Raw genomic sequence first — 27,421 nt, 5'->3', positions numbered from 1 at the left:
AAATTCCATTGAAGATCACAGAAAAGAGAGCAACAGAGTACATGCCATAATACATGGTACAGTGTATGCAGATATCCAACATTAATGACCATTTCGATCTGGAATAGCAATACTGCAGCGTACCAAGTTTTTCAATGCACACTTTGCAGCTATGTGCACATGCTCTGCCCTCTTCAGGAGCTTATTAGCATATCAAAGCAAAATATGACTAAAATGAAATGAAATGATCAGTTAAAGAAAAAAGTTGTTACAGTACAGGAGTGGGAGAGACATCATGAACAATGTGACTCTCAATTCTCAGTTCCAGACTGGGAGTCAGGGTTGCTCCTTTCACATGTGCTATGCTCCATCATTGACTGCAGCATACATCACTACCAAAAATGCCTCCAATGGGAAGCAATGACGGCACATGTACAAACAAGACAAAAAACAAAAAAACAAAGACAATTCATATGTGATTTCTCTACTTTTCTCAATAGGCTCAGAGGAAGGGGGGAATGGGAGGACTTAGAACTAGAATTAAAAGTCGGGAAGGCTAAGCCATACCAAATGTGCTGCACGTCGTTCACTTCTAAATGAGCACGTGTTCCACTAATGAAAATCACACAAAAGTCATGTCTTCCCATTTTCACGTTTCTCCATTCCTGCCAGTACCATTGTTTCTCACTATTTTTTCTTCTATCCCACCATGACCTTGCCCAGTGACTCCTCTAATTTCTCCCAATTGGACCATTTTTTGTAGCAGAAAAGAAGTTGGATGTTCCCATTCATAGTGACAGAGCAATGGCGCATTAACTCCTTCCCGGAAATCCCCATAAACCATCTGTTCCCGGATGAAAATAGACCAATACAGAGTGAGCCAGCTTGCTGGTCCTAGCGGGGCAACCTATCATCTGCTGGAAGCACCACCTCTCCCTTGGCAACTCCTCCAAGACCATGACTGCTACCTCCTGTGAGAAAGCATGCCTCTGCATTGGCTACTTATTTCAAGTGAACTGTAGCAATGTGAGCTCAGCTGACTCAGAATCCACTGGGTAAGCAAAGTGTCCCCACTAAATGTCACCCATGTGGTGAGACACAGCTGCCTCTAGCCCTTCAGGATGGGCAAGCCTGCATCAACTGGTCATTCCTATGTTCTGCTGCCAGCCCCTAAAGGCACCCAATTGTTTTTCATTGTCTTCTGTCGTCTTTCATTCCATTGCTGTCACAAACAATAATGCATTTTTTCCTTTAAATGTCTGTTGCTGTTACCACCTGGATTCACTGCTGTGTATCTGCGTAAAAGCAAGATAAGAATAATGCATTCTTGCAGTAAGTTTGCTGTTCTCAAGCAGAAGTAGCATTCAGGCAGCATATCAGATATGACAATAGTGAGGTATGCTGACCTACCATAACCTTTTAATGAAAAATAGTAAGTAACTGTCAGACAGCCAAAGTCTGAACTATGAGCGGAGACAGTGACTCACTCAAAGGGAGATTATTTTCTTATCCAGTCACCCAGAGCACAGGAATCAGGATTCAAGGCAATGATCACTTCAGAAGATCGGCAACACTCACTGAATGCACCAGGTTTTCTAACATATTTAATTAGCTTGTGCAATAAAATACTTGATGCATAGCAATGCAAATAAAAAATGAATGCATAAAGCTAAAAATAAATAGAACTAAGTGATTTTATAAATAGTCATTACAATTTTACCATGGTTAAGCCACTGTAACATTTCAGTGACTATGTAAAACTGTGGAAAGGCAAGGTTATCAATGGCTTGCAGCTGTTTCCCTACACACTACCTGTGTCAGGTACCATGAATGTTAATGTTAACTCTCTTAAAATTACTCCTATTACAGTTTGTGGTTATTGTTTGGTTTTGCTATTTTGCATGTTTCTCTTTAGTAGCTAAAAAAAGCAAACTCCAATATTCCAGTCTTTCAATCAATGCTGCAATGACATTGTCACTAAATATTCACGTATAAACTGTGTTTTCCTTAATGGAACAACCATGCAATCCTCAGACCAAAGAAAAGGAGAAGCAAGACCTAAAGAGAACTGAAGCTATATTTACATAACACGTAAACATGTGTAGTAAATATATGAAATGTACATAATAGGCATGTATGTTTGTAATGGTTTGAATTTAATGTTAGCTAGGTCATGACTAAAAAGCTCTATTGGCCTAGTCTGCCTGTTTTGTGAAACAAACTAGTAATTCTCTCAGAGTGAAAGTAGCTTTGAGTAGCTGTTACTGTTGTCTGCCCCTCAAACTCCATACCGCTAAACCTGCTATGCATGTTTTTTTTTTTTACACTGCATTCTCTTCAGATAAGACACAGAAGAGAATCTATCACAGGCTACATAAGATATTAGAGGATGGGACTCTGCCTGCCTTAAGAACTTTCCTGAGGAACAGACTACAAATTATTTATGCTTCTACAACCTTTACCATGCAAACATACACACACAGACATATAGACACAGACACACAGTCGCCCTCCCTCACACACCACTGTAATGTCAATAATGCAGAAAACAGTTTGTCTTCTCTTCCAGCCACTACCACCAAGCATACCTCTCAACTGTCCAGATTTTTCAGAAAATCCAGAATTTTGACTTTTGTCCTGTCCCTCATAAAACATGTTTTTTGAGTAAATAATTGAGGATTTAATTAATTAAATAATGACATATATTTGAGTTTCAGATTTCATAACAATTAAAACGTGCATAGTGACATAATACGTTATTCTAGCAACTTTCTAAGTTTATAAGAGCAATATTTCAAATTTGTGCCTGATTTTGGGCCTTTGTTTAATCTTTGGCTTTGTCCAGATTTCTTGTTCTTAGATGTTGAGTGGTACATCACCGAGAGCCATACCTCTCAAATGTACTTCAATGAAAAGCTGCTCATTTTGCCTAAAAAAATATCCCTGATGCACACTGAAATGGTCTGACACGCATTCAGTAATAAAATTTCTAAGCACAAATCTGGGGTAAATAATACTTAGTAACACTTGTTTCATTAATAAAACTACACTTTAGACACACTAGCGATGTACCTCATATATGAATGTTCTGTAAACTGGCACAATACATAAGATTAAAAAATATTATAGTAATCACAATCATATTCACAGACATCTGTTTCACGAGCAATGGTGCTGAAATAAATTTAAACATTGGTATGTGGCACACCTACCTCAAGATAGAGCATCATGCTACTCCACTCATGTATATTTGTTTCACACTGACCTCTGCAGCATCAGTAATAAACTAGTAAACTAGTAGTTGCTCTGTGTAACTGGTTTTCGATGTGGACCCCTATATAAACTCTTCAAACTGTATCCTTACCCCTTTAACCAAACATTGACACCTAGCATGCAAATCCACATACTTTCTTATACATCTGTAAATGTCAAGCACCTTTATGGACAGAAGCAAGTTACAGTATAATATGAATAAAGTAACTAGTAAGTAGTGGGAATGATTATACACTACCTGTACAGAGGCAAGAATGGTAGAAGAGTCACTACTCAAAGAAGAATGCATAATCTGTATGCTCAAAACAAGTACATTTTTAGAATATTTCTCTGAGATATTATGGCTGATGGAGAGCAGACAAATCTCTAACTGTCTAAAGAAATGTATACCAGGGCCGGCTCTGAAACAAGGTGACCTAGGCAGCAGCCTAGGACCTGGTGCTGGCAGAGGGGCCCCATAAACAATAAAAAAAAGAAAAAAAATATCTCATTGCCACTCCAATTACCTACCTGCCTCTCTACAGCATCCACACATTCATAATTGGTCAACTCCTTTGCTCTGTTTTGCTCTAGTCTTCCATTGGGTCAAATGTTATACATTTCAGCCAGACAGAGACTTCCTGGAGCTAAAACACAGTTAGTGCTGAAAGCATGTTCATTTAATTTTAGAAGCCGATACTGGCTGTGTGAGGTGCTACTCTTAATGAAGCTAACAGACTGCACTGTAAAAAAAATTGGCTGAGAATTGGAATATAGCTCTTGTAATTTTCCACTGCCTGCCACTGAAAAATTGCTGTGTGAGTGAACTGCTGCTATAATGAACCAAGACTCTGAATAAGGAACAAATGAACTAGAAGAGTTTTATAATTCCTGCAGGACTCCAAATACTGTATGCATTTGTGTGTGCATGTATGTATAATATTGTAATGTCTGCAAATTTGACAGTCAAGTGCACGTGTGTGTGTCTGTATGTACTCCAGTGTGGATGCATTAATCTGGCAATAAATGTAGGATGGTAGGATTCCAGCACTCAGTGCCTGTGAGTTACCTTCTATAACTGTGCTAACTGCTGCAACTTGCATTGCTTTTTTTATCTGTATTTATTTAGTTTTCTATTGCCATAAGAAAGAAATACTGTGGTGGTGGTGCTGCAGTAGCGTTGTCGCCTCAGAGTAAGACGTTGTCCTGTTCGATTCTCAGCTAGAGCGTCTTCTGTGTGGAGACATGTGTGAATGGGTGTACCTTCATTGAAGGTTGTGCATCAGGGCTGGCAACTCGGCATGTAAAAATCCACTGCCAATCATTAGCGGACCGGAGTTCCGCTGTGGCGGCCCCTAACTGGGAAAAGCCGAAAGACACAACAACAACAACAATAAGAAAGAAATACTGAACTACACTGCATCTTCTGGGTTTGGAAATTAAGTGGAATATGAAAGTTACGACATATCTTGTTTAGTAGTTTTGATTATAACTAGACTTAACTGGATTCCCATTAACTGAACAAAGCAGGTATTTATTTACATTTTTGTCATGATGGCAATTATTTTTTTAAATGTCATTACTTATTTTTTCATGAGTATGCCTGCATTTTAGTCATAGAAAATTCACATTTAGTGAAACAAATCAAGGATCTCTGTATAATAAAAAAATGCAAATATGTGCATCACACATCCATTGTAATTCTGTATACTAATGCCAACATTGTAAAACCAAGACCTATAAAAGAATTGTTTTTTTAAAGTGTGTGACTATAGAAGCATTTCCTCGGTTGGACATACTATCCTATAATGGTTAATATGGAGCAGTATGTGGTTAAGTGACTTGCTCAGAGTCACACAGTAGACAAATTCTTTTTTTTAAATACCTTTATTAAATTATCACTTAAGACATATGCAAATGCACATTAACAGAAAAGAAAACAAACCATATTAATGTTTTTTTTCCATTTACATATATTATACATCACATAACATTTCTTTTATTGTAATTATTATCAGTCCAACATAACATAAATTGCTGAATTACTACCTTCCCTCAAACCTCGCATCTCCTCCTCCTGAAAGTTATTATGCGTGTATTGTTCCCACAATTTCTATTTATTTCTATGTAATTTGATCCTTCCCTTTTCTAAAGATTGATCTTCCAGTTCTTTTATCTCTTTTATAATATTCAGTACTTCAAATACATTTGGCTTAGACACACAGTAGACAAATTATTGATTAGATAATGCTTAATGATGCAAAATGTGTTCTGTTAACGTTCTAAATTAATTAATTACAATAGTCTGTTTTTTCTTTGTGTCCAGTTTTGGAGAACATCTCTGGTTTTGCCACATATTTATGCCCTCTTCCTGTTTAACTTTTTTTTTCTGCTAAGTCACTGAGGATTACAGTCAGTCAATAATGCCAGTTATTAGAATTTCATTGTTCTTATTATTTAAAGAAAAGCATGTCCTTGCAACTTCTATTATGTCAATTTTATGAGTGAACTGGAGTTGTCTGGCAATTAAAACTCTGTGGTGTTAACATACTGCTTCCTGTAGTCAAAGTGGAGGGCTTGAATCCTTATACCTCCATTTGTCTACTGTCCAGAAAGTACTCCTGGATTACCCCTGAAAAAAAAGGATACTTTATCCAGTGGTTTTACCTGGTTAATTAAACAGGTAAAATAAAATTTGCATTCCCCCATTACTTTTGGTTTTGTCCAGAATTATTATGCAAAGACAGTGAGAGGTATTTTAGTTTGTTCGCTGGCAAACTGCTGCAAACTGTGGTCACTAAATAATGGTAGGCATATGGATTTCAGACTTTGTATCTTTCAGAAATATTTGTGAATGCAAAGTTTGCTATTTTAGAAACTTGCTAAGTATATAAGATAAATATTTTAAAATCTGTTCCTGATTTTGTGTGCTTGTCTCTGATTCTTGTACTAAGAGGTTGAAAAGGCATGTCAGGGTTATAATGGGTTTCACTGCATGGTTCTCAAAGTAAGAAAATAAAATACACGTATAGGTCATTATTGATGTATTTGTTTGATCACAAGCAAATCTCTCATGTGTATGCAGTCATATAAAGGACTGCAACTGATGGCTGTGTGTGTGTGTGTGTGTGTGTGTGTATACACACACAGACACACACATATATATATATATATATATATATATATATATATATATGAATACAGATATATAGATATAGATACATATTCATGGTTCCTGCATCCTAGAATAGCTATGGTATAAAGGAAATAATCAGTTGGAAAACAGGAGCTTCATCATATGAGTCATGTGCTTTGGATACAATCCTTGTTTTCCTTGTTTTGTTGACTGCTGACATTGTGTTTAGTGTTTTATTTTTATTTTATTTTACATTTGTTAACCGGGCTAGTCCAGCTGGATACATGTCCATTTTCAGTGGAGGCCCGAGGAGAAAAGCTCCGCTAACTACTTCATAATAAAATAATACAACAGTATACAATAGTATAAAACAAAAAAAAAAACAAGAACATTAAAACTCAAATACAGTATGATTAGGCAATAGAGAGCAAACTGTGCCTTAGAAGATAAGCATGGTCAGTAACTGACAAGGTTAAAAATAAAAATTACAATATTTATAAGTTGAGAAAAGGGTGGAAGCTATTTTTAGGAGGGGGGGGGGACAGAGACACCACAGAAATGGAAATAGTATAATGATAAAGGTAAGAAAGAGGAGAAGAGGGGGGTAAAGAAGGGAGGGAGTGAAGAAGTGTGTTTAGTGTTTGGCTGTGAATAAACTGGAACTCATGAAGTCTTGAGTTTAATATAAATATTTTGACTGCAAATTCATTTTAATTTAGTTTGCTTTTTGCAGGCACACGATTGTGAAATGCACTTTGGGTTACAACAGTTTGTCCGGCACTTACTGCAGATGAGTAATGCTATCACCAGTTGATGAACTGCTTTCTGTAGTAAACAGTTTGATTCCCTCACCTTTTATTTGTTTTCTGTGTGACTGATCAAATAACTTCACCAGAAAGCACTGCCGGGCTGGCTCTGGAAAGGGACACTTACATCCAGAAAGCTGTCCCAGGCTATATGTTACACATTTGTCGTTTGAATTCCTGCATCCTTCACATGGCCTTTAATTAGTGCTTTACTCTATGCTATTTGCCCACAAATCCCAACAGGTATCTTGTAGTTTAATGGATTGTCACATACATTTTAAATAGATGTGATTTTTAAGAGAAGAGAAGTTTACTGCTGCTCATACTAGGTCTGCTTTCAATACGAGAGTGTTTTGTTTAGCAAATGGTTGTCAGTTTTTTTTTTTTTTGCTATAAAATTTGAAAAAAAATGTTTAAATTAAATCCAAATCTCTATGATCATTGTAAAAGTAAAGAAGAATATAGTATGCACACTGAGAGGTTTGAACAGTGTTTTATGGTACATAGGGGCAGGCAGTTAAATACTGGGATATTGGTATGGCTCGGGGGGGTCATTCCATTACAATGCCTAGGGCCCCATATGACCATGATCCAGCTCTGATGTATACAATATAAATCATCTGCTTGAAGACAGGAATACACACTGGAAAATATGTTTAGTTAAAGCAGACAGCTGCTGAAAATGCTGCATACGTATTATGTATGTAGGGTCTACATTTAGAGAAATGTGCTATTTTTTAATTTGGGATGCGTTGTAGGGAGTGGGGCAACATTAACAAGAAATTAGTACAAAACAGATCATTCTGGACAAGTCAAGTGAGATAGGAAGTTAGAACCAAACTCAGTGTTGATATGAGATTATAGATGTGCAGCATATATAGAATACATAATACATCATCAACCTCTTTCTGCATCACCACACCACTCAATAAATGCCTGTATCATCCTAACACATCTACATGTTTAATTAAACTTTTTTTATGGAAACATTCTGTGAGTTTCTGTACTCATACTGTCCATTTCATTGGTTGATTCTGCATGGCTTTTAGATATTTTATCTTTCAAAGTGTGAAGGTAGCGCATGTTTAAAACTTCACAGTAGTCCGGCTAGTGACCATCACAAAGATTTATAGTACATTTCCAGTTCACTAAAAAGAAAAGCAGATTTGAATAAAGTACCATACTCTTACTGTGTTAGTTCTAACAGGCTGTAAGTCAATGGAAGATTCTGGAAGTATTAAGTCAGCACTAATCAAACTGCTAATTAATATGATCTGAACACGATCGAGTTTATTGTAAATAATTCTCGGGTTTCATAGAATGGGTCTAATATGGCTAGATGTATGTCTAAAATGAATGTTTTTTTCTTCACTTAAGTGCAAAATATTTATTTTATATGCATTATCTAACTACATTCCATGAAACTAGGTAGATTAGAAACAACCCAGTTATGGTAAGAATGAGTTAAAGTGTTCCCTCACAGATTTCAACTTATGTTAAGAACCATGGCATGCAGTGCCTCCACTGTATGCCTGTTTTATGCAGTAATGTTTAAAGTTAAATAGTTTGTAAAATTGTAATTCTTCTGTGTGACATCACTGGAAAGTTCATTGAACTTAATCCTCTGATGTCAACACAGGGTGTAAGTAGGGTGCATACATAGGCTTTAACATACACGTGTGCGTCACCATCCATTAAAGTCTATGGATGCACTCTACACTACCACTCAAGTGACATCAGCGTGGGTATGATGTCGATTACAAAGCTTTTTAAGTAAAAACTCACATGATTTTGGTAAGAAGGGGTAGAAAATACTTAGCAGCACATAAGTTGCAAAATGCTGCAATATATAATCTGGCTGCAACAGAACACGTCAAGTAATGTTTCTCTAAGTGCTATTTCTGAATACCACTGACTATTTTAACTGCTCGTAGTTCTTTCAGGGCAGCATTCCTCTGGCACAGCACAAGTCTTCATGTCGAAAATGTGATAAGTGCAATAAAAATAGGGATACAAATGAGTAAGGTCAATATTTAGTAGATTTTTAAGAGCATTTTTGAAGAAAACAATTATAATAATAATTTCTTGTTAGCTCAGTATACAAATTAGAATGCACTGTTTTCAAATATTCATATATTCTTTTTTCTGTAGGTACCTCTGAGCACCTCCCTGGAAGTAAAGTTTTCCCACATACAATATTGACTTTATTGGCTTAAGTGTGATACAACGTAAGACAAAAAATAAAAACAGAAATACTTTTCATTCATAGAAGCTGTTATAGCTCTGTCCCTATAATGAGCAACTAATTGCAAATATATGACTAAAAAGTATCATCTTTGGCATTTTAAGGAGTCATTGAGGGGTTGGGGCAGGAGAGATAACAGGGTACACAACTATCCCTACAGCTCTGTCACGGTCTCAGACTTGCAACAATCTATTATCTGTTAAACATTTAGCAAATCACAAGATGTATTATTCATAGATTACTTTCTGTTTACGAGAAAACTACTGATCATAAAAACCCAAGAAATTACATCAAAAGTTCAAAGTAATCTATATATATATATATATATATATATATATATATATATATATATATATATAAATGTGTGTGTGTGTCTATAAACTAAACAGTTCTCTTACCGCCATTGTGACTAATGCTGTTCGATTCAATCAGTGCTACACTGATCGGCCTCTCTGATGTGAACCTGTCATCCTCACTCTCCAAATCATTCTCCCAGTTTGCAGCCTCTCCTTCATCATTGTAGTTCTCATTCCCTGCCTGATTAGCAAGGTAGTCATTTGCATCATCTTTTCTGCAGAAGACAGCGATTCCATAGATGCTGTTATGGCCAATTTGGTTGCTGGTTATGTGTGGCAGACTGGAGGACATAATCCACACCCCACAGCCCTTGTTACCTGGAAAAGGATGCAACAATTATACAAGCACTTTACAGTAATCTTTTCAACGTTCTGTACTTCTCACAGTAGACTCCACTTTGCATGGCTGCAATCTAGGACAAAGAATGCACATTGTCTTCCCTTCACAAAGGTAGCTTCCCACACAAACACACACACACACACACACACACACACACACACACACACACACACACACACACACACACACACACACACACACACACCAGTCTCTACTACCAATTTCTGAAGGTAAAACTCTGACATATTCTACAAATTCACAAAAATGAAGTAATTCTCTGCATTTATACTTGAGAAAGGGGAACCAAAATGAGACCTACAGTTCTCATTCACTGTTAGTTTTGTTTTGAAGGTCTAGTTTTTCCACAGTGCAGTTCCAAAGAACGAAACAGTATTTGCAGGAAATTAACAAGCTGCACAGGATCACAATCCAACAGTTTTTGGAGTAGAGACAGCAATACAAAAACAAACTCAAAAGCAGTTCTTTCCAGCATCTCTGCATTAACGGCAATAACAGGTTTCTTTCCCTATTCCTGAATACTCTCTCTAACCTTTCTAGGATTAGACAAACAACATGTTTCTTGCTGATATTGGAATAATCCATCTGACTTTTGAAGTTATACTTCTCCACCCTGTTATCTTAGCTGAGAGATTATTCTTATCCACTCCACAAGAATCTTAAATCTAACTCACTGCATTCCTACCACTCCTAATATTCAGCCCACCACAGGCTGCTTCCAGTTAGCTGCCTTGGAAATCTTCCTTTAATCATTATTGTGCAATCTTGGAGATGCTATACATAAGTGAAGACATTCTGCAAAAACAGTCTCTTCTGATTTGCATGCTCCAAGGTTATGTCTTGCAGCAAGCATGTTTCACTGTCAGCATTTTTTAAACAAGAAACATCTTTACTGAATTATCACATATAACACAGGCAATCATACATTTATATGAATGAAAACAAACCATACTGACATATTTTCAGTTGCAAACATTATACATTGCTTATAATCTAGCCAGTCGTCAATCAAACATTACATAGCTCATTCAATTCCTGCTTTCCCTTAAACCTCGGTCCTCCTCCAAAACATTATTCTGCATGTATTGTTCCCACAATTTCCATTTTTTTTTCTATGTAATTTGCTCCTACCCTTTATAAAGATCCCATTTCCATTTGTTTTATCTCTGTTACTATAATCACTGCCCCTAGAACAGTTGGTTTAGAATTTGATTTCGATTTTCTACTATAGCTTTTTTGGCAGCCACCAGAATTAAACCCAGAAAGGCCTTACTATGTCTAAGGCAATTCCAATTCTGTATCACAGCCCAAAACATAATTTCCTTAAATACACCAATTTGCTCCAACATTTGCAATTTACCTGAGGAAAAATTCTTTGAAGTTTGCTTGGGGTATAAAAATACCAAGGCAAACACTTCCAAGCAAAGGTCTTAAATCTTCTAAACTTTGTTGCATATTTGGGAGCCATATGTATATCCCTCATTTACTTGTTTGTGACTTGCTTATCCAATATCTCTTCCTAATCCTTTCTAACCTCCTCTGATTGATTCCTATAGATATCATGCGGTATTTTATACTCCCTACTAAATATCCCTTTTTTAAAAGCAGCTTCTGTTCTACATTCTACTAAAAATCTACCAGTGATGGTCTTTTGCTTAGGATGCCCCTGTTTCTTTCTCTTTGCATATACTCTGATATCAATCCTTGACAGGGAAGGCAATCTCTAACCTGCAGTCCAAATGAATTCTTGGCCGCCTCTCATTCTATTATCTTTCCTTCTCTAATTATTTACTCCCAATACCTTGTCTCCTATGCCAGTTTTAATCAGTAAATTCCTTCTTCCCTCTTGCCTATTCTCTGTACCCCTAATTGCAGTCATCCCTATTGGCAGAATCTCTTTCTCCATTCTCATGTTGACTTAATTCTTAGAATATTTTCTGCTATTTTATGAATATAATATTCTGTATGGCTACTATTACTCTCCTTAAGGTTCTGCGTCCAAAATCTCAGTCTCTCCTTGTTTTTGAGCTCCCCCCATTTCATCATTATCCATTTCTATTTTGAATTATAGCTTTGTACTTGTGCTATGTAAAATGGGTCTATATTAGTTCAGCGAAGACTGCATTGGACAACACCAACTGAGCGAATATCGCAAATATCGCAAGAGTGAATGGAGATTGCCATAGGGAATTCTTCCCTTTACTTCAATGTAGTGCGATCTCGGAATTGGTATATTTAAATAGCGGGGGTGTGGGGGGTGCAGGCGGGGCTTGCCCCCCTGCATAAAACACTTAATGACAGTTTTCCTGTCTTAATTATTTTTTTACCGGATTCAAAATTTTCAAACTTGGACCATATGGTATTCGGAGTGTGAAACTTTTGTTCCGATAATATAGACCCATGTATAACAGCCTTAACTGTGTAGTTCTGAAGTACTCATTCAAATCAGGTAATCCCAAATCACCTCATTCTATTGGAAGGATGAACTTATCCCACTGACTCTTGCCTTCTTTCCCTCCCAGATAAAATCCTTCAACTTTTTCTTAATTGCTATCCACTACTTCTCTTCTGGTTGATAAAATATGCCTGACCTATGATAAAATTAAAGGGACTAAAAAACATTTTCACTGCTTCTATCCTGCTAGCCATATCAATAAAACAGAGCTTCCAATTTCTTAGTTTTTGAATTTTTTTTTGTTTAGTTTCTTCCCACATACCCTTAGCTGCCATAACAGAATCATTTTACTCTATACGCCTAATTACTTCATTTTATCATGTCCCCATAAATACAGATATTGCTGAACCAATTTATGTGTGGGTACATAGTTTACAGCTATTGCCTTTGTTTTATCTTCATTCATTTTGTATCCTAAAAAGACATAAAACTGTGTCAGAATATTCCACAACACTGAAATGTCCTTTTCTAGTTTTATCAGGTACAAAGTAATATCATCTGCAAATAAATCTAACTATTCTTGACTACCATGCCAATTATATCCTTGAATTTCTGAGTCTCCTACTTTCTTTGTCAATAGTTTTAAATATAAAACAAATAAAAAAGGGGAAAGAGTATGCCCCTGCCTGCTTCCTCTGCTCAAACAGAACTTATCAGACAGGAGCCCCCCCTCCCCACTGTAATTTTCGCCTCTGATCCTCATATATCCTCCTAATCATCCTTATAATTTTGTCAGGGAATGCAAATGCCTCCATAGCCCTTCTCATAAAATTACAGCTTACTGTATCAAATGCTTTATTTGTATCAAGGCCAACCAACAACATTGGTATTTTTTTTACATTCTACTTCCCCCTGGATTATCATTTTATTGTTATCAAATGTTTGCCTCCCCCTCCAAAAAAACACATTGATCCATATCTATCAATTTTGGAATCACCTTTGCCATTCCTTTAGCTATTACAAACATAATCACTTTACAGTACAGTCATGGGCCTATATGAAGATGGATCTGATGGGTCTTTACCGTCTTTCGGTATTACAGCCACCACTGCTTTCTTCCAGGATGCTGGTGCTTCCCTCCTTTTAAAATAATGTTAAACAAAACCTTCCAGATCTTTATCACTTTCTTCCCTCATAGCTTCCAAACTTCCACATGAATACCATCTATTCCTGGAGACTTTCCTGTGGATTGGTTATACTTCACCACTTTTATATCATCTCCTCCTATCCTGCTAGTAATTGAGCACCATCTACCTCTAACCTTGGCATATTTAAATCTGCCATACACATTTCCATTTGTACTTTTTCTTGATTTCTGAATTTCTCTACTTTATACAGAGTTTCATAGCATTTCCAAAACATTTCTAATACCTCTACAGGATCTCTGGTTATTTTCCTTGTTATAGGCTCACTAAGCTTGGCAAACCCCCTTTCTACTTTATGTTGGCTGAGCCATTGTGTTAAAAGTTTTTGTGTTCTGAAGTTATTATCAAAGCAGTTGTTTAACAGTAATCTTTCTAAACTCATGCTTATTATTGAGGCAGTCCCTTATTTTCCTATTTAGCACTCTACAATTGCACCTCTTCTTGTTCTGTGAGAGTCCTCCTATTCTGCAGTACTTTAACCTCTGTCAGTTCCCCTAAATAATTCTTGGTACTTCTTAATCATTTCTCTTTTTTTCTTTTATTTCCACTCTATTTTTAAACTCCACATTAATTTTATCCCATTCCCTAGATATATTTTCAGTAGAAATTTCTGTCTTCCCTAATAAGTCCCAAACAGTTTCCATTACCAATTCCTTAAATTCCTCTCCTTTTAACAGACAGGCAGGGAAGCTCCAGTGTCTCATTTTTATTTCATTACCCTACAGTTTTATTTAAGTCATTAGTGGCACATCATCTGAAATAGTTTCTGGATGTGTATCAAAACTATATATATATATATATATATATATATATATATATATATATATATATATAGATATATATATATATATATATATATATATATATATATATATTTATATATATATATATATAGTTTCTGTCTAGCCTAGCCCAGTGTTTGTACCTTACAGAATAATATCTAAATTCTCTATGAACTCCTTCTACTGAATTTACATCTTCCATACTAAATATTTTCATAAATTTCTTCAGAAATCTATCCTTTTGTTATATTTCCCTTCTAGCCCCCCAATACACCCTTGATGTTTTAAATCAAATTCCAGTCCCTACCTATAAACAATATTCCCTGCTGAAAGCTGATTATTTCTCCCAGAATTTTCTTAAGTTCCACTGTAGCAGTTTGAGGTGGAATATATATATATATATATATATATATATATATATATATATATATATATATATATATATATATATATATATATATACATATATATGCCAGCACAATCCTCCTTCCTTGACAGTAGCACCTTAGTGCTACAAATCTATCATTATTATCTTTTTTCCCTTTTCTACCACTATTGGAGCTCTTCTCTCAATTAATATAAGTACTCCCCTTTTCTCTGTCCCAGATATTCTGCTGAAAAACCTTCCTGAAATCCTGTCTTTATCAAATTCACATGATTAGTTCTTTCCAAATGTGTCTCCTGCATCATAGCTATCTGCACTCTACAATTTTGAGCCCAGGAGAATAATATTCTGATAAATATATTAAAAACTAAGCATACGAGATTTGGGAGAATAAATTGAAAGGTCAGTATTTAATACAGCACACAGTGATTGAAACTGTAGATTCAGTTAAGGACCTGGGTATATGGGTAGATCCAGCTATGAGTTTTTCTAATGATATCAACCAATTGGTTAATGATTGTTACAAAACTACAGGTTGTATAAAAAGATTTAGAAAGTCTAGGAAATCAGAAATGCTGAAGTCATTGTTTGTTAGTCACATTACACCCAAACTTAAGTATGGAATAAAAATATGGAAATCTTACAAGAAAACAAGCATGAGTAAACTGGAAAGAGTGCAGCGGAAATATACCAATGGCATCCATGGATGTGAAAATGTAGTTATTATGAAAGATAAAAATATCTGAACTTGTACAGTGTCTCTTATAGATACCTATGAGGAGATCTTATTCAGGTATATAAGGCATTTAGAGACAACTATCTCTGGGAATGTCTGGGGTTATCAAAAAGTACTAGAGAATTCACAGGCAACCTATGTAGAAGATTCTATAGGAATGAGAAGTGTACTAATTGGTTCTCTGAGACAGCAGCTGATGCATGGAACAGACTATCAAATTACATTAAAGCAAGTACTAGTTTAGATGTTTTTAAGAACAGCCTAGACACTTATTATGGGAACAAGTGTTTTGGTATATTGGCAGGCTAGAAGTGCATCAATGCCCATGACTGAAATATTTGTATGTATACTTAGCCAGCCTTTTCTTCATTTTGACCTCTGATTTTTGCAGTTTTGTCAGCTCATCTATAAATCTGTTTAAAGCATCATCTATTTTTTCCAGCCTTTTGTTATTTGAGTTGATATCCTCCTTCAGGTTTCATTTATTTTAATAAGGTCTGAAACTCTAACCAGCAATCATCAAAAAATAGACTGCAGCCCCAGATTTAACTCCAGGAACCTTGCTGTTGCCACTCGTGTAGTGTAGGCACCTGCTTTTGTGACTATTGTTATGCCTTGTTAAAATCTGTTACAATCAGCTAGAGTGCATACCCCAGGGGGGACAGCTGCAAACCTTCTTCCTCTTAGACCACCCCCACCACTTTTACCTGTGTCACTGTTGACACATTTTGCTTAACTTATTTGTTTTATGTTAAGGTATTTAGCCCCTCTCAATAGAGTCATAGCCTTCAGTTCCTCCCCGTCAATACTTATTCTTCACTAATTACATACTACCTGCTTGTCTCTCCCTTTTCAGCCAGCATAAGGCTCCCCTGAGTTACCTGCTCACTCAAAATTACCTTACTGATTGTTTTTCTTTTTCCCCCTTCCTCTTGTGCTTTCTCCTTGCCGGGTTAACCCGCTTCGTTCGCCCTCACCACACTTGGGCTCACTCTGCTCCCCTACACTACCCCATTCCCACCCACCCCGCTTTCATTTCCTTTATACTTCTCTACTCTCCACCCTCTTCATTTCTGACCAATCTCCTCACCCTCCCAATTCTTTTTCCCCTTCCCCTCCCATATACTTTAATCCCCTCCTACCACACTTAATTTCATATACTCTCCCCTAATCTCCTCCTCTCAAATCTGCTTTAGTCCCCTTCTTTATCAATCACCTATCTCTCTTTAAACTTTCTACACCTTACTGCTCTTACTAACATTCACCTAACTCTTCTCTACTATGTCACCTCACCACCTACTTATCCCCTCTCTCCTCCTACTAGTTCATATCATATACCTCTGCATTACATAGCATCAACACCAACACCAACTCACTCAAACAACCAAAACCATTATAACTACCCTCACACAATTCTAATCTCTCCTCACTATTTCTTATCTCTCCTACCGCTTACTATTCAATTAAGACATATCCTAATATTTCACTTTCTACATTTACAAAACCCATAACTCCATGTACACTTGGCCTACTCTCCTTACTGATTTCATTGATGCACTACTCCTGGATGGTGACAGCCACCCCAACTTTGGATCACTCCTCACCACCTCTTACAAGCAAACACTGCCCACCTTAACCCCCACGACAATGCCCCATATCCACAGTCTAGCTCCTAAATCCATATTTTCTCTCTAAATATCCCAAACATTGTTAACAAAACTACAGACTTGCACTCATGGATTGAACTCAACTCCCCCCACATCTTAACCCTCTCAGAAACTTGGTTAAAACCTCACATCCCTAACTCAGAAATCCTTCCCTCAGGCTACAATATCTTCTGTGTAGACAGAACCAACCAACCAACTAACTTACTCTCTCTCCACTCTCACTTTCCATACCTAGCTTTGCTCCTGCTGAAATACTAATAGTAAACTATTACCTTAACCCCTATAAAAGTTTGTTATTGTATTCATCTACATGCTCCCAGGGGACAACATCCCTATCCTTGAAAACTTTCTCTTTTGGCTCACCCTAAATGTTCCTTACAAAACCATTATACTTGGCAATGTAAATACAGATTGGACCACTCTTTCTTCCTCGTCTCGTACTCATAGTATTAATCTGTATTGCTTCCACCAACTAATATCTTCCTCTACCAGGTACAACAGAAGTACTACTTCAGGATATATAACAGACTGGATCCTTAATTCTGACTCTTGTCTCTACCATAACCCCGGCATTCTCCCTAACTCTCTAAGTGACCATTCCCCTTATTTATATCCATAGATACTCCCAACACCCTCTCAAAAATCACCTTTACAGAGAATGTCGTGATCTGACTCACCTCAATCCAGACAATTTCATCTCACTTTGTCCAGCATAAACTGGTCTTTCCTTAAAAACCTCCCCCTTAATGATGCTGTAACCTCTTTCAATACTCTTATTTCTAGATGTACTAAACTCCATGGCACCTTCCAGGAAAATCAGAGTAAAATCAAAATGTGCTCCCTGGTTAACTAAGCAAACACGCTCTATCATGCATCAGAGGGATGCTGCCTGGAAAACTTGGGCCAGATATAAAACTCCTTCCTTACTCCAAAGCTATAAGGAACTTAGAAACAGGTGTAAAAAACTAGTTAGAGACAAAAAACTTTCTTTGCCTCCAACCAAAGTAACCCACATCTTCTTCTTCTTCTTTTTCTTTCGGCTTTTTCCCAGTTAGGGGTTGCCACAGTGGATCACCTGTCCGCTCATGATTGGCAGTGGAGTTTTATGGTGTCGAGTTGCCAGCCCAGCACCCAACCTTCCATAGAAGGCACACACATGCACACACTCACACCTAGGGCCAATTTAGAGTGTCCAATCCACCTAGAGCATGTCTTTGGGATGTGGGAGGAAACCGGAGCACCCAGAGGAAACCCACACGACCACAGAGAAGACATGCAGACTCCACACAGAAGGCACCCCAGCCGGGAATCAAACTAGAGAACCTCTTGCTGTGAGGCACAAAAAAAAACCCTAAAAAAAAAAACTGGTCTACCATAAATAAAATCCTCCACCCTGGTAATCCTCCTACCCCCAATCCATTCCCTCTCAATGCTGCCTCAGAGACTGCTGCTCTTTTAAATAATTACTTTATTGCAACAATCCAAAAACTAACTTCAAATAGCTCTACTGTCTCCTCTACCTTTACACCCCAGTCCTCCTTCCTCCAATACATTCTCCCTACAAACAGCTCCCATTGCCTTCATCAAATCCCAACTAAATAAACTTAAACCCTGCTCTCCCTCTGTTGACAATCTACCTTCCTACTTTCTTAAAATTGCTTCCAATGCTATCGCTTACCCTGTCTCTATCCTTATTAATCATTCTGTTACTGAATTTCTTGTCCCAGATGTATGGAAATCCTTCTACACAATCCCTCTTCACAAAGGAGGAAACTCCACTGACCCATCCTATTGCTATACTACCCCCCCTTTCCAAAATTCTAGAAAAGTGTGCCCACACTCAGCTACTTAACTGCTAGATAATAACCTTCTTACTCCCACCCAACACGGCTTCAGGCCCCACCACAGTACATCAGCAGCTCTACTCCCATTCACCCAAACAGTAGCAGAAGCCCATGACAACCTACTAATTTCCTGTTTATTCCTTGACCTCTCCAAAGCATTTGATACTGTCTCTCACTCTAAATTGATAACTAAACTCTTTGAACTTCATCTCTCCACTCAGTTTGTCTACTTTACCATCTAGTTCAGCTTCAGATTGCAGAATTTCCATTGTTTTTTTGTTTTCACAGTGTCTCCAACATACAAATCTGTCTGTCTTTTGCAGTTTCTGTGTTGTTAGTATTTCTGTCTCTGCTCAGTTCTCTACAGTATTTTCTTTACTTTGTACTGATTTCAGAAATCAGTAATGAAAATGAAGTAGATAATCTGCTTTTCAACCTTCTGCTCACTAAAAGCTGAGCTGAGACAAAGACCCTCAATTATATAGTTCTATATTCTGAAAAGGCAAGATGACAATCTTCATACCTTTTAATACAGCACTTTCTCATAAGGTTTTCACTATGTGGAGAGCTCTTTTCATTTTCTCATTATAGTGCAGATAGTGTGGACTAGACTGTTAGGTTTGAATTCTCATTTCTGAATTCCTGACTTTTATACTATGGACCACTGTCAACTATAACAAAAGATATTCCTTGCCTTCAGAATCTAGACTTTAATGCAATAATCATGCTTGCACTTATGCCTGTCAGTCTATTTCAGGGAACTTGGAATAATAATCAACATACATGAGATAAGTGGCTTTAACTAGAAAAAACAAGGTCCATCAATTGCGCAGATGATTTGGTTCTGTTAGCATATCTTCCTTTGAGCTGTTGCTATGAATTCAGTGCAAGAGACACAATTCCACATTGCTTGTACTAAGTTAACATTCTTGGTCAAAATATTATATCTCTTTTTTTCTTTCCACTTTACTATTCCCAAATGTGATTCATGCACTCTCTCAAGCACCTGTCTTCTCAGTTGATTAGAAGACATTATTCTGTAAGCTTTGAGCATTTTGTGACAGACAAAACTTATGCCTTCCTTGAAACAAACATTAAATTGAATTTCCTTCCTTACTGATGACTTTTACCCAGCCTTTTGGTGTTGCATTGTTCAGTAACTGCATTTTTAAGTTGATATTGGTACATCTCTGGAATTATTTTACATCTCCTTCTATCACTGGTAAATGCAATAGTACCTAACGAATCTCTTATTCTTCATTTAATAATGTTTCTTCTTGTAAAATATGCTCTACTGACCATATATGTTGTGTGCAGTTCATTGCTGGATCTGTACTTCACTTTTCATTTTCAGATTATCCTGTGGATTAAATAACATTGTCTCTTACTGTACATATACTTTTTGAATATGCTTTTCAAAGGTTTCCAGTCTGTTTCCACCTGAATGTTTTTATCACAAAGCTATTTATGTTCCCTTTCTATCTGAGCATATATTTTTGTGTACTGGAAATAAATTCTTGACCTACTGGCATACACTGGTCTTTTCTATTGCAGGTTCACAACACCTATACCACTGACTGACATGTACTTGCAAAGCAAGTAGCATATTCATATCACACTAATGTAATGCCACTGTAGTTATAACTAGTTTCTTGAGCACTTGCTTCATGTTCATAGTTCTATTTCCAGGATACACTTTGCTTTTACAGCATTCCAGGAGGCATGGTTATCTTGGTACAAGCTCTGCAACACACTGTATCATAAATAGAAACCTTGTAATGCTTGCTTGCTTACCTTCTGTTTTTTTTTCCAGGGTCCCAGTTCTTCAGATATCAAAATACCATCCTTATATTATAGACCTGTCAAGCTTAGATTTCAATTGTTATAAATTAAATTGAAATTATTCAGTCTTAATCTGTTTAGTAGCTATATTAGTCTATCATCATGCACTTCATATGCCTGATCTCACACCAATAGATTATCCGTTATGCTTACAAGACCTTCCAAACCTTCATTTATTTGTGCAGCACTTCTCTGGTGCACCGCTGGAGCTGATGAAATACCAACTGGAACTCCAAGAAACACTGGATACATTCCTAATAGCACATTAAATGTCCACAGTCTAAAATGCAGTCATCTATCTTTATTTGCAACGTGTTTTCCAACAATAATGAGTACATTTAGCATATGGCACTGTTGATATTTATTTAACTGTCAACAGCAGTAAAAAATTATTTTAATCAAGTTATTCAGTTTTCATGGATTAATACACACTTGAAGTTTTTCTTTCTTCAAAATAAGGGTCATATTTGCTCATTCAGTTGGCTCTAATTGCTTCTTAACAGCATCTAAGGTTTTCGTTTGCTTTCATTCCTGTTTTGCTTTATTCCAGGGAGTTATTGGTACATTCCTGACAGCAAGAGTCACTAGCAAATAAGCCAACAGCTTCTTTTTGTATATGATATCCTCATGGAAAGTTTCCTAAACCTGTAAATAAATCATTATTGTCATGTAGGATATCAGTGCTATGGCTTTGACTAGTACTGGAGGTGTCTGTGTGATTGATTCTACACATGTGAAATCTTTGCTTTTGTACTGTGAATTTGTTAAACACTGCTTGTTTATAATAAGCCAAATGGTTTAATATTCTTTAAGTGCTACAATTTGGAAAAAATGCATTGCTTATTTTAAATTCAGATATACATTAGCTACGTGTATATAGCTTTCTGTCCTGTATCTTCTAGCCCCAGTACTTTAAATGTTTTGTCAGAAAAAATAGAATACTGTGTGTTGCTAGTTTAAATTCAGCATTTTGCCTATTACCTATTAGCATGCCTGGCCAACAGTTTGACCTGCACTCATTTCAGTGTTTCAAATGTATTCCAGATTTTGCTGTATCACTTCTTTATCAGCAAACAACACATTTTCATATTTCTGTTCAATGCTTAAACTCTACTGAACATACCTTTTAGCTTTTAAAGTTTTCAGCTCAGATTCAACAATACTAGGTCAAAGCTTTTCTCATGCCTACAGTCATATCAAGTATGTGGCGTGAATTTTAACTATATAAACATTTGTAGTGTCTCCATTATTACCACAGTGCACTGAAATGTTGCTCCTTTTTATATGCATTACTTCTGCAACACATTTTTGCTTCATTTTTCATATTTTACTTATCTGAATCACAGTATCTCTTACATATATATCTGTCCTCAGTTAACTGTCTTGAATGAAGTTCTGGCAATTTCACTTTCTCTGCATAAATCTATAGCTTCTGATAAGGTCAGGTCTGTTTCCTTCAAGAGCATGTCTCTTGTTTCATTATTTCTTACACCAGAATCTATTATATGTCTTATGTAACCCACCAAATTCACAGCACTTGCTCTAGTCTTTAGTCCAATGGTAGCTGGTGACTTCAAATCAAAGGGGAGCTGCAGGAGACAGCTGAATGGGTGGGGCCAATGGGAAAGGGTGTGACCAACTAGAAAGGGGTGGAGCTATGGTACAGTGGGATCAATACTGGCCATGCTTACCAATTTACATGAAATTGTGTGTTGTGTGTATGTGTGCATGTACATGTGTGTGTGTGTGTGTGTGTGTGTGTGTGTATGTGTGTTTGTGTGTTTTTGTGCCTCTCTCTCTATGTATACATCTAAATATATATATATATATATATATATATATATATATATATATATATATATATATATATATACATATATATAAACATATATATAGAAAGAGGGAGAGACAGAGAGAGAGAGAGATGTACATACACACACACAAACTCTCTTTTTTATGTAGCTGTTATTATTATTGTGAGATGGGTACCACTGTAAATTAACTGATTCCATGTCATTAGAGTAATTAGGTCTGATGAATAAACAGTGCAGTAAGGCTAGCCTATTCTTGCTGTGTTAGGTTTCATACTAGCCATTACAGCAATGAAACAAAACCTATGAGCCAATAATGACAACATTAGCCATTTCAGAAAATTTCCATCATAAAAGGCCACTCAGATATCTGTCATTATAATCCATCAATATCAGGCAATAAGCACAATCTCTGCAGAAGTAAAAGTAATCTGCATAATTCCATAGTAAAGAGATCTGTCCCTAATGAAGAGGTTGCTACTGGCAAATATTTTGCATTTCAGTCAGTGTGTTTCATACAAAAATTCACTGACTTGCCCTTGAGGAATTAATTGCCAATTACATGCATGTTTACAGTTTATGTGAGACTGAGCTACTGCAAAATCCTAATGTTGCACCACAGTGATAACACAACATTTGTCCACACTGATTGTGAGACAGGAATCCATAAAATACACTAGATTTGAATAGAAATCTTTGTTACTGGAAAGATACAGCTTTTAAACTCTTGTTGAAATTAGATAACAACTGTTTGCAAACAAAGCAGCACTGTTTTAAAAGGAATATCAATTAGAACAAGCACAATATTCAGTATATAATCCGGATAATCGAAAGAGGCAAATAAGATGTCTCTTAACAGTGATAAATGCGTACCACCCAGCCTTCTGAATGAAAGAATAAGTTTCAAGCAACACCTCCAATGATATCTCAGTTTAGACAGACAACATTCTACTGTATTATTTGAAAGAAGGAATCAGCAACATTAACTTGGCTACGTCGTTAGCTGCATAAGGGTTACTTACTTGGGTTACATTACTAACTCCACTCAAAATTTGTAAACACAGATATTAAACCTAGCTTAACTGGAGAGTTTCATCTACTTAGAATGAGTGAGTTTAGTCCAGATATAAAGAATTTTAATACAAGAAATTGACTCAGAACAGAAGAACTAATACAGCCCAAGGTACTTACTGTTGACGGACCACCACTACCCTGCATGACTCAGCTGATGTTGACCCATTTCCTGATGACCCTAAAAATTACATATCACTTTGAACTTTTGGCACCCTGAACACAGAAGGACAATTGCCATCCACAAAAAAAAAATTCCATTTCCTCTTAAAAATGCATCAAATTCTATTTGGTATATAATATATTAGAACATAGCTCTCAACCTGCCATCTTCAAAATGAGGAACATTAGCCCTCATAATGTGGAACAAATAGACAAAATGTAGAACACTGATTAATGGCTTACTAACAACATCAGGTAGGAAGGGGTTAAATATGCTGGTTTTACTAAGACAAAATATATTTTAATGAATTAATATGATTCAATTCTATTTTCCATGGATATTGATTAAAAATTTCCTAAAACTGAATGTGTGACAGACCTTTTCAATGTGGAACGTCAAGGAACCTGAACTTTTTAAGACTCTAAATGAGGTATGTTCCTCTTAATGAGGTACACAAATGTATTAGAACATTTTATATGCAATGCTGCTTCCTTTGATTTAGGAATAACAGCTGTGGAAAAAAAATCAGAAGGCATTACATTGTCCATTTGTCTGACACATTGCCTTGTTTCATCTGGGTGACTGATAAACAGAAGTCTTATCCCATTTTCTGATTAGATATATACACACATTTTAAGACTGTAGGAAAATTCAACTGCTAGCTCTCTGGTCATATAATTTAACCTCTTCTCACCCTTCTTCCCTCTCCATACCTTGCTCTGACTCTGTTTTTGATTGTGACTCTTTCTGCATGCCTTCAATGACTTCCACTCTCTATATATAATGCATACATATAGTGCCTCTTGTTGGTCACTCAGTATAAAATGCTATTTATTTATTGCCATTATACTCTCAAGGCAACTAGGATATTCACTTTCTGTACAATACATCTATGTACTGCATTTTGTCTTTCACTCTGTATACAATTTCATGCATTTGTTGTGTTTACCCTGGAATGAGACTGAAATTGGTCAGTGGAATCAGTGGCCTACCCCAGTTGCAAATTTAAAATAAACTAAAATAAAAAAAAAAAGTTCTTGCGGAAAATCAATCATTTATATTGGAGTTGCTCATGTCTTGTCCTAGTTTACTGTAATCCCAAAAACAGGAACAACATTGTTATTGTTACCAAGTAAGTCTTTAACTTTGGGGATGAACAGAGTTTGATAAAGTAATCCTTTCCATATGAAAATAATTTCAATTTGTTCTTTTGGTGCATAAATAAAAACAAAACGAGGCTACGAATTTATAAGATTTCCAGAGGCGCTGATAAGCCAAAAGTCAGAAAAAAAACTGGAAATTAACTGCCAAAATGGAATGTTTGACATTTCTTGTAGTAGGGATATGCCATAATTTGCAAGCAAACATTCCTCATATGTAATCATGCCATCCAGGTATTATAATAAATCATCTGGATTAGTTTTATTAAAGTCAGCATGCAAAGAATATGTGTTGAGGTAAGCAAGATGAAGTTTGAGAGCTGTAGCACTGTTTCAGGTGTACTGTCTACTTTGAGGCCATAAAAATTGTGGCTCAGATTAATAGGTAGTGCATAGCAAAATAGCTATGGATAGGTACAGTGATTAAAACACAATACATACTTGATAACCAGAGTAGCTGTTTAATACTCTGTAAAACAAGTTTCCAAATATTACTGCTGTCTTTCCATGCAGACTGTATAAAGCACTAGACTAGTAAAAACTGCTTGTTGTAGCTAGGTTTGTTCGGTAAGGTGACAGTCATCTAAGCAGATATACAGTACAACTGAACTTAACTGTTAAGAGTACACGTTCTAAGATTTTGTAGGCAGTGGCTGTGGCACACAAAGATAACTACACAAAATACTCATAATATAATACCTTCTTCAAACTTGTTATAAAATTGACAATCAATACACAATACATCTAGAGCAGTTATCATAATGACATTAGGAGGTAAAATCAGAATTCTACTATACATCATTGCTGGAATTTCAATGACTGCTTCTTACAGCATTTCCTAGATGCATTGTAAGTACTGTAATTTATTGTGGCATGTGAGTTGCCTCTGGTTAGTGATCCTGCCTGCATTAACAATCCCTAGCTGAAATGTGGACAAGACTTATGCAGAAATAAATGCTCGTTGTAAAAACAGACCTGCCTGCATTTTGACCCAGTTGCTTCCTCAATAATGAAAGGATAACATAGACTCTTAAGTGTTGCTAAGTGATGTGTTCAGTTCTTTGTTCGAGACAGAGTATTAGATTTGTACTGGTGCTGGTCTATTTTGATAAAACAGAGAGTTCAAATGGTTTACTGAAGAACACCCACAGTGCACCTAACTATGAAAACAATGTACAGTACAATACAAAGTCATTTACTGTGTCACTCACACACCACTGCCATTCAATCAGAAAGGCTGCATCCTGAAAAGATAGGTTGTAACAAGCATTTGTGGTAAGCATACATAAGAAGCTTACACCTGCTAATCTCTACCTCTTTAGATAATTACTGTAATTAAGGAAGGCATGAAAATGTTATTTGGAAAAACATGCATCAGTTAACTGTGTAAAGAGTGATTACAACAAAGAACGTAAAGCCAGTTAGTTTCAGTAACAGTGAGGTTAAGCTTCTGTCAGATGCATTGTACATTCTAAAGCTGCAGCTTATTTTCACTGTCTGTACAGATATTCAAACATCACATTCTGATAGATAACTTAATCATACAGCTGTCAGCTTCTATCAATCAGTATTTCCTAGGTCACTTCAACTTATTGTAGAACATTGCAAGATGAAGCTAATACAACTTGTGTTAACTATGAACGCTACAAAGTACCACCAATTTTTTCCTTCTTGTTTGCCTCACTGGTATCTTCTCTGGAAAACAAACTTGTCATCATAATTTGCAGAAGACAAGAATGCCTCGCCTGCATTTTTAGTGATACGAGTATGTGAAACACAAACCACATGCCAATATCCTCGCTAACGTTATCACCAGGACTACAGTTTGTCGCATCATTAATGTATGATTATCGCAAGTTGCAGACTAATGCAAAAAGAACAACATAAAAAAAATTCTCAAAACAATTTCTACAATCAGATTCTGTAAAACCAATGCTACAAGCAACATACAGAAAATTATGTAAGGCCAAAACTTCTGTAGGAGGAGTCGGACTCCGACACTTGACCTACCTCAATTTAAAGTATAAAAATGAGTGACTGGCTGCTGTTTCCATCTGATCATGAACTGAAGTACTGCCACTGGAGGAAATCAAATTAGCTAGCAGCTAGCTCTGTAACCTCTAATGGAAGTCAAACTGAACTCTCAAGCCAAAAAAAAAAACAAAAAAAAACAAACAACTTTCACAACTGACTTGTTTCAGCAATGGTAGCAGCGTAGCAAGTAAGTA

General features: G+C 36.4%; 1 protein-coding gene across 1 annotated transcript in view; it reads right to left on the bottom strand.

Moving 5' to 3' along the window:
• FBXO10 (F-box protein 10) overlaps positions 1–27,421 on the bottom strand; it is a 721,173-nt gene that overhangs the window by 158,623 nt on the left and 535,129 nt on the right. The window contains exon 8 of the mRNA XM_044059796.1: positions 9,817–10,092. Within this exon, the coding sequence (XP_043915731.1) occupies positions 9,817–10,092 (276 nt within the window). The remainder of the gene's footprint in view (positions 1–9,816; positions 10,093–27,421) is intronic.

This window comes from Protopterus annectens, chromosome 17.part0 (genome assembly GCF_019279795.1).
Source record: "Protopterus annectens isolate FY-2018-M chromosome 17.part0, PAN1.0, whole genome shotgun sequence".
In the NCBI taxonomy this organism is placed as follows: Eukaryota; Metazoa; Chordata; order Ceratodontiformes; family Protopteridae; genus Protopterus; species Protopterus annectens.
This window is presented reverse-complemented; position numbering and strand designations above follow the sequence as displayed.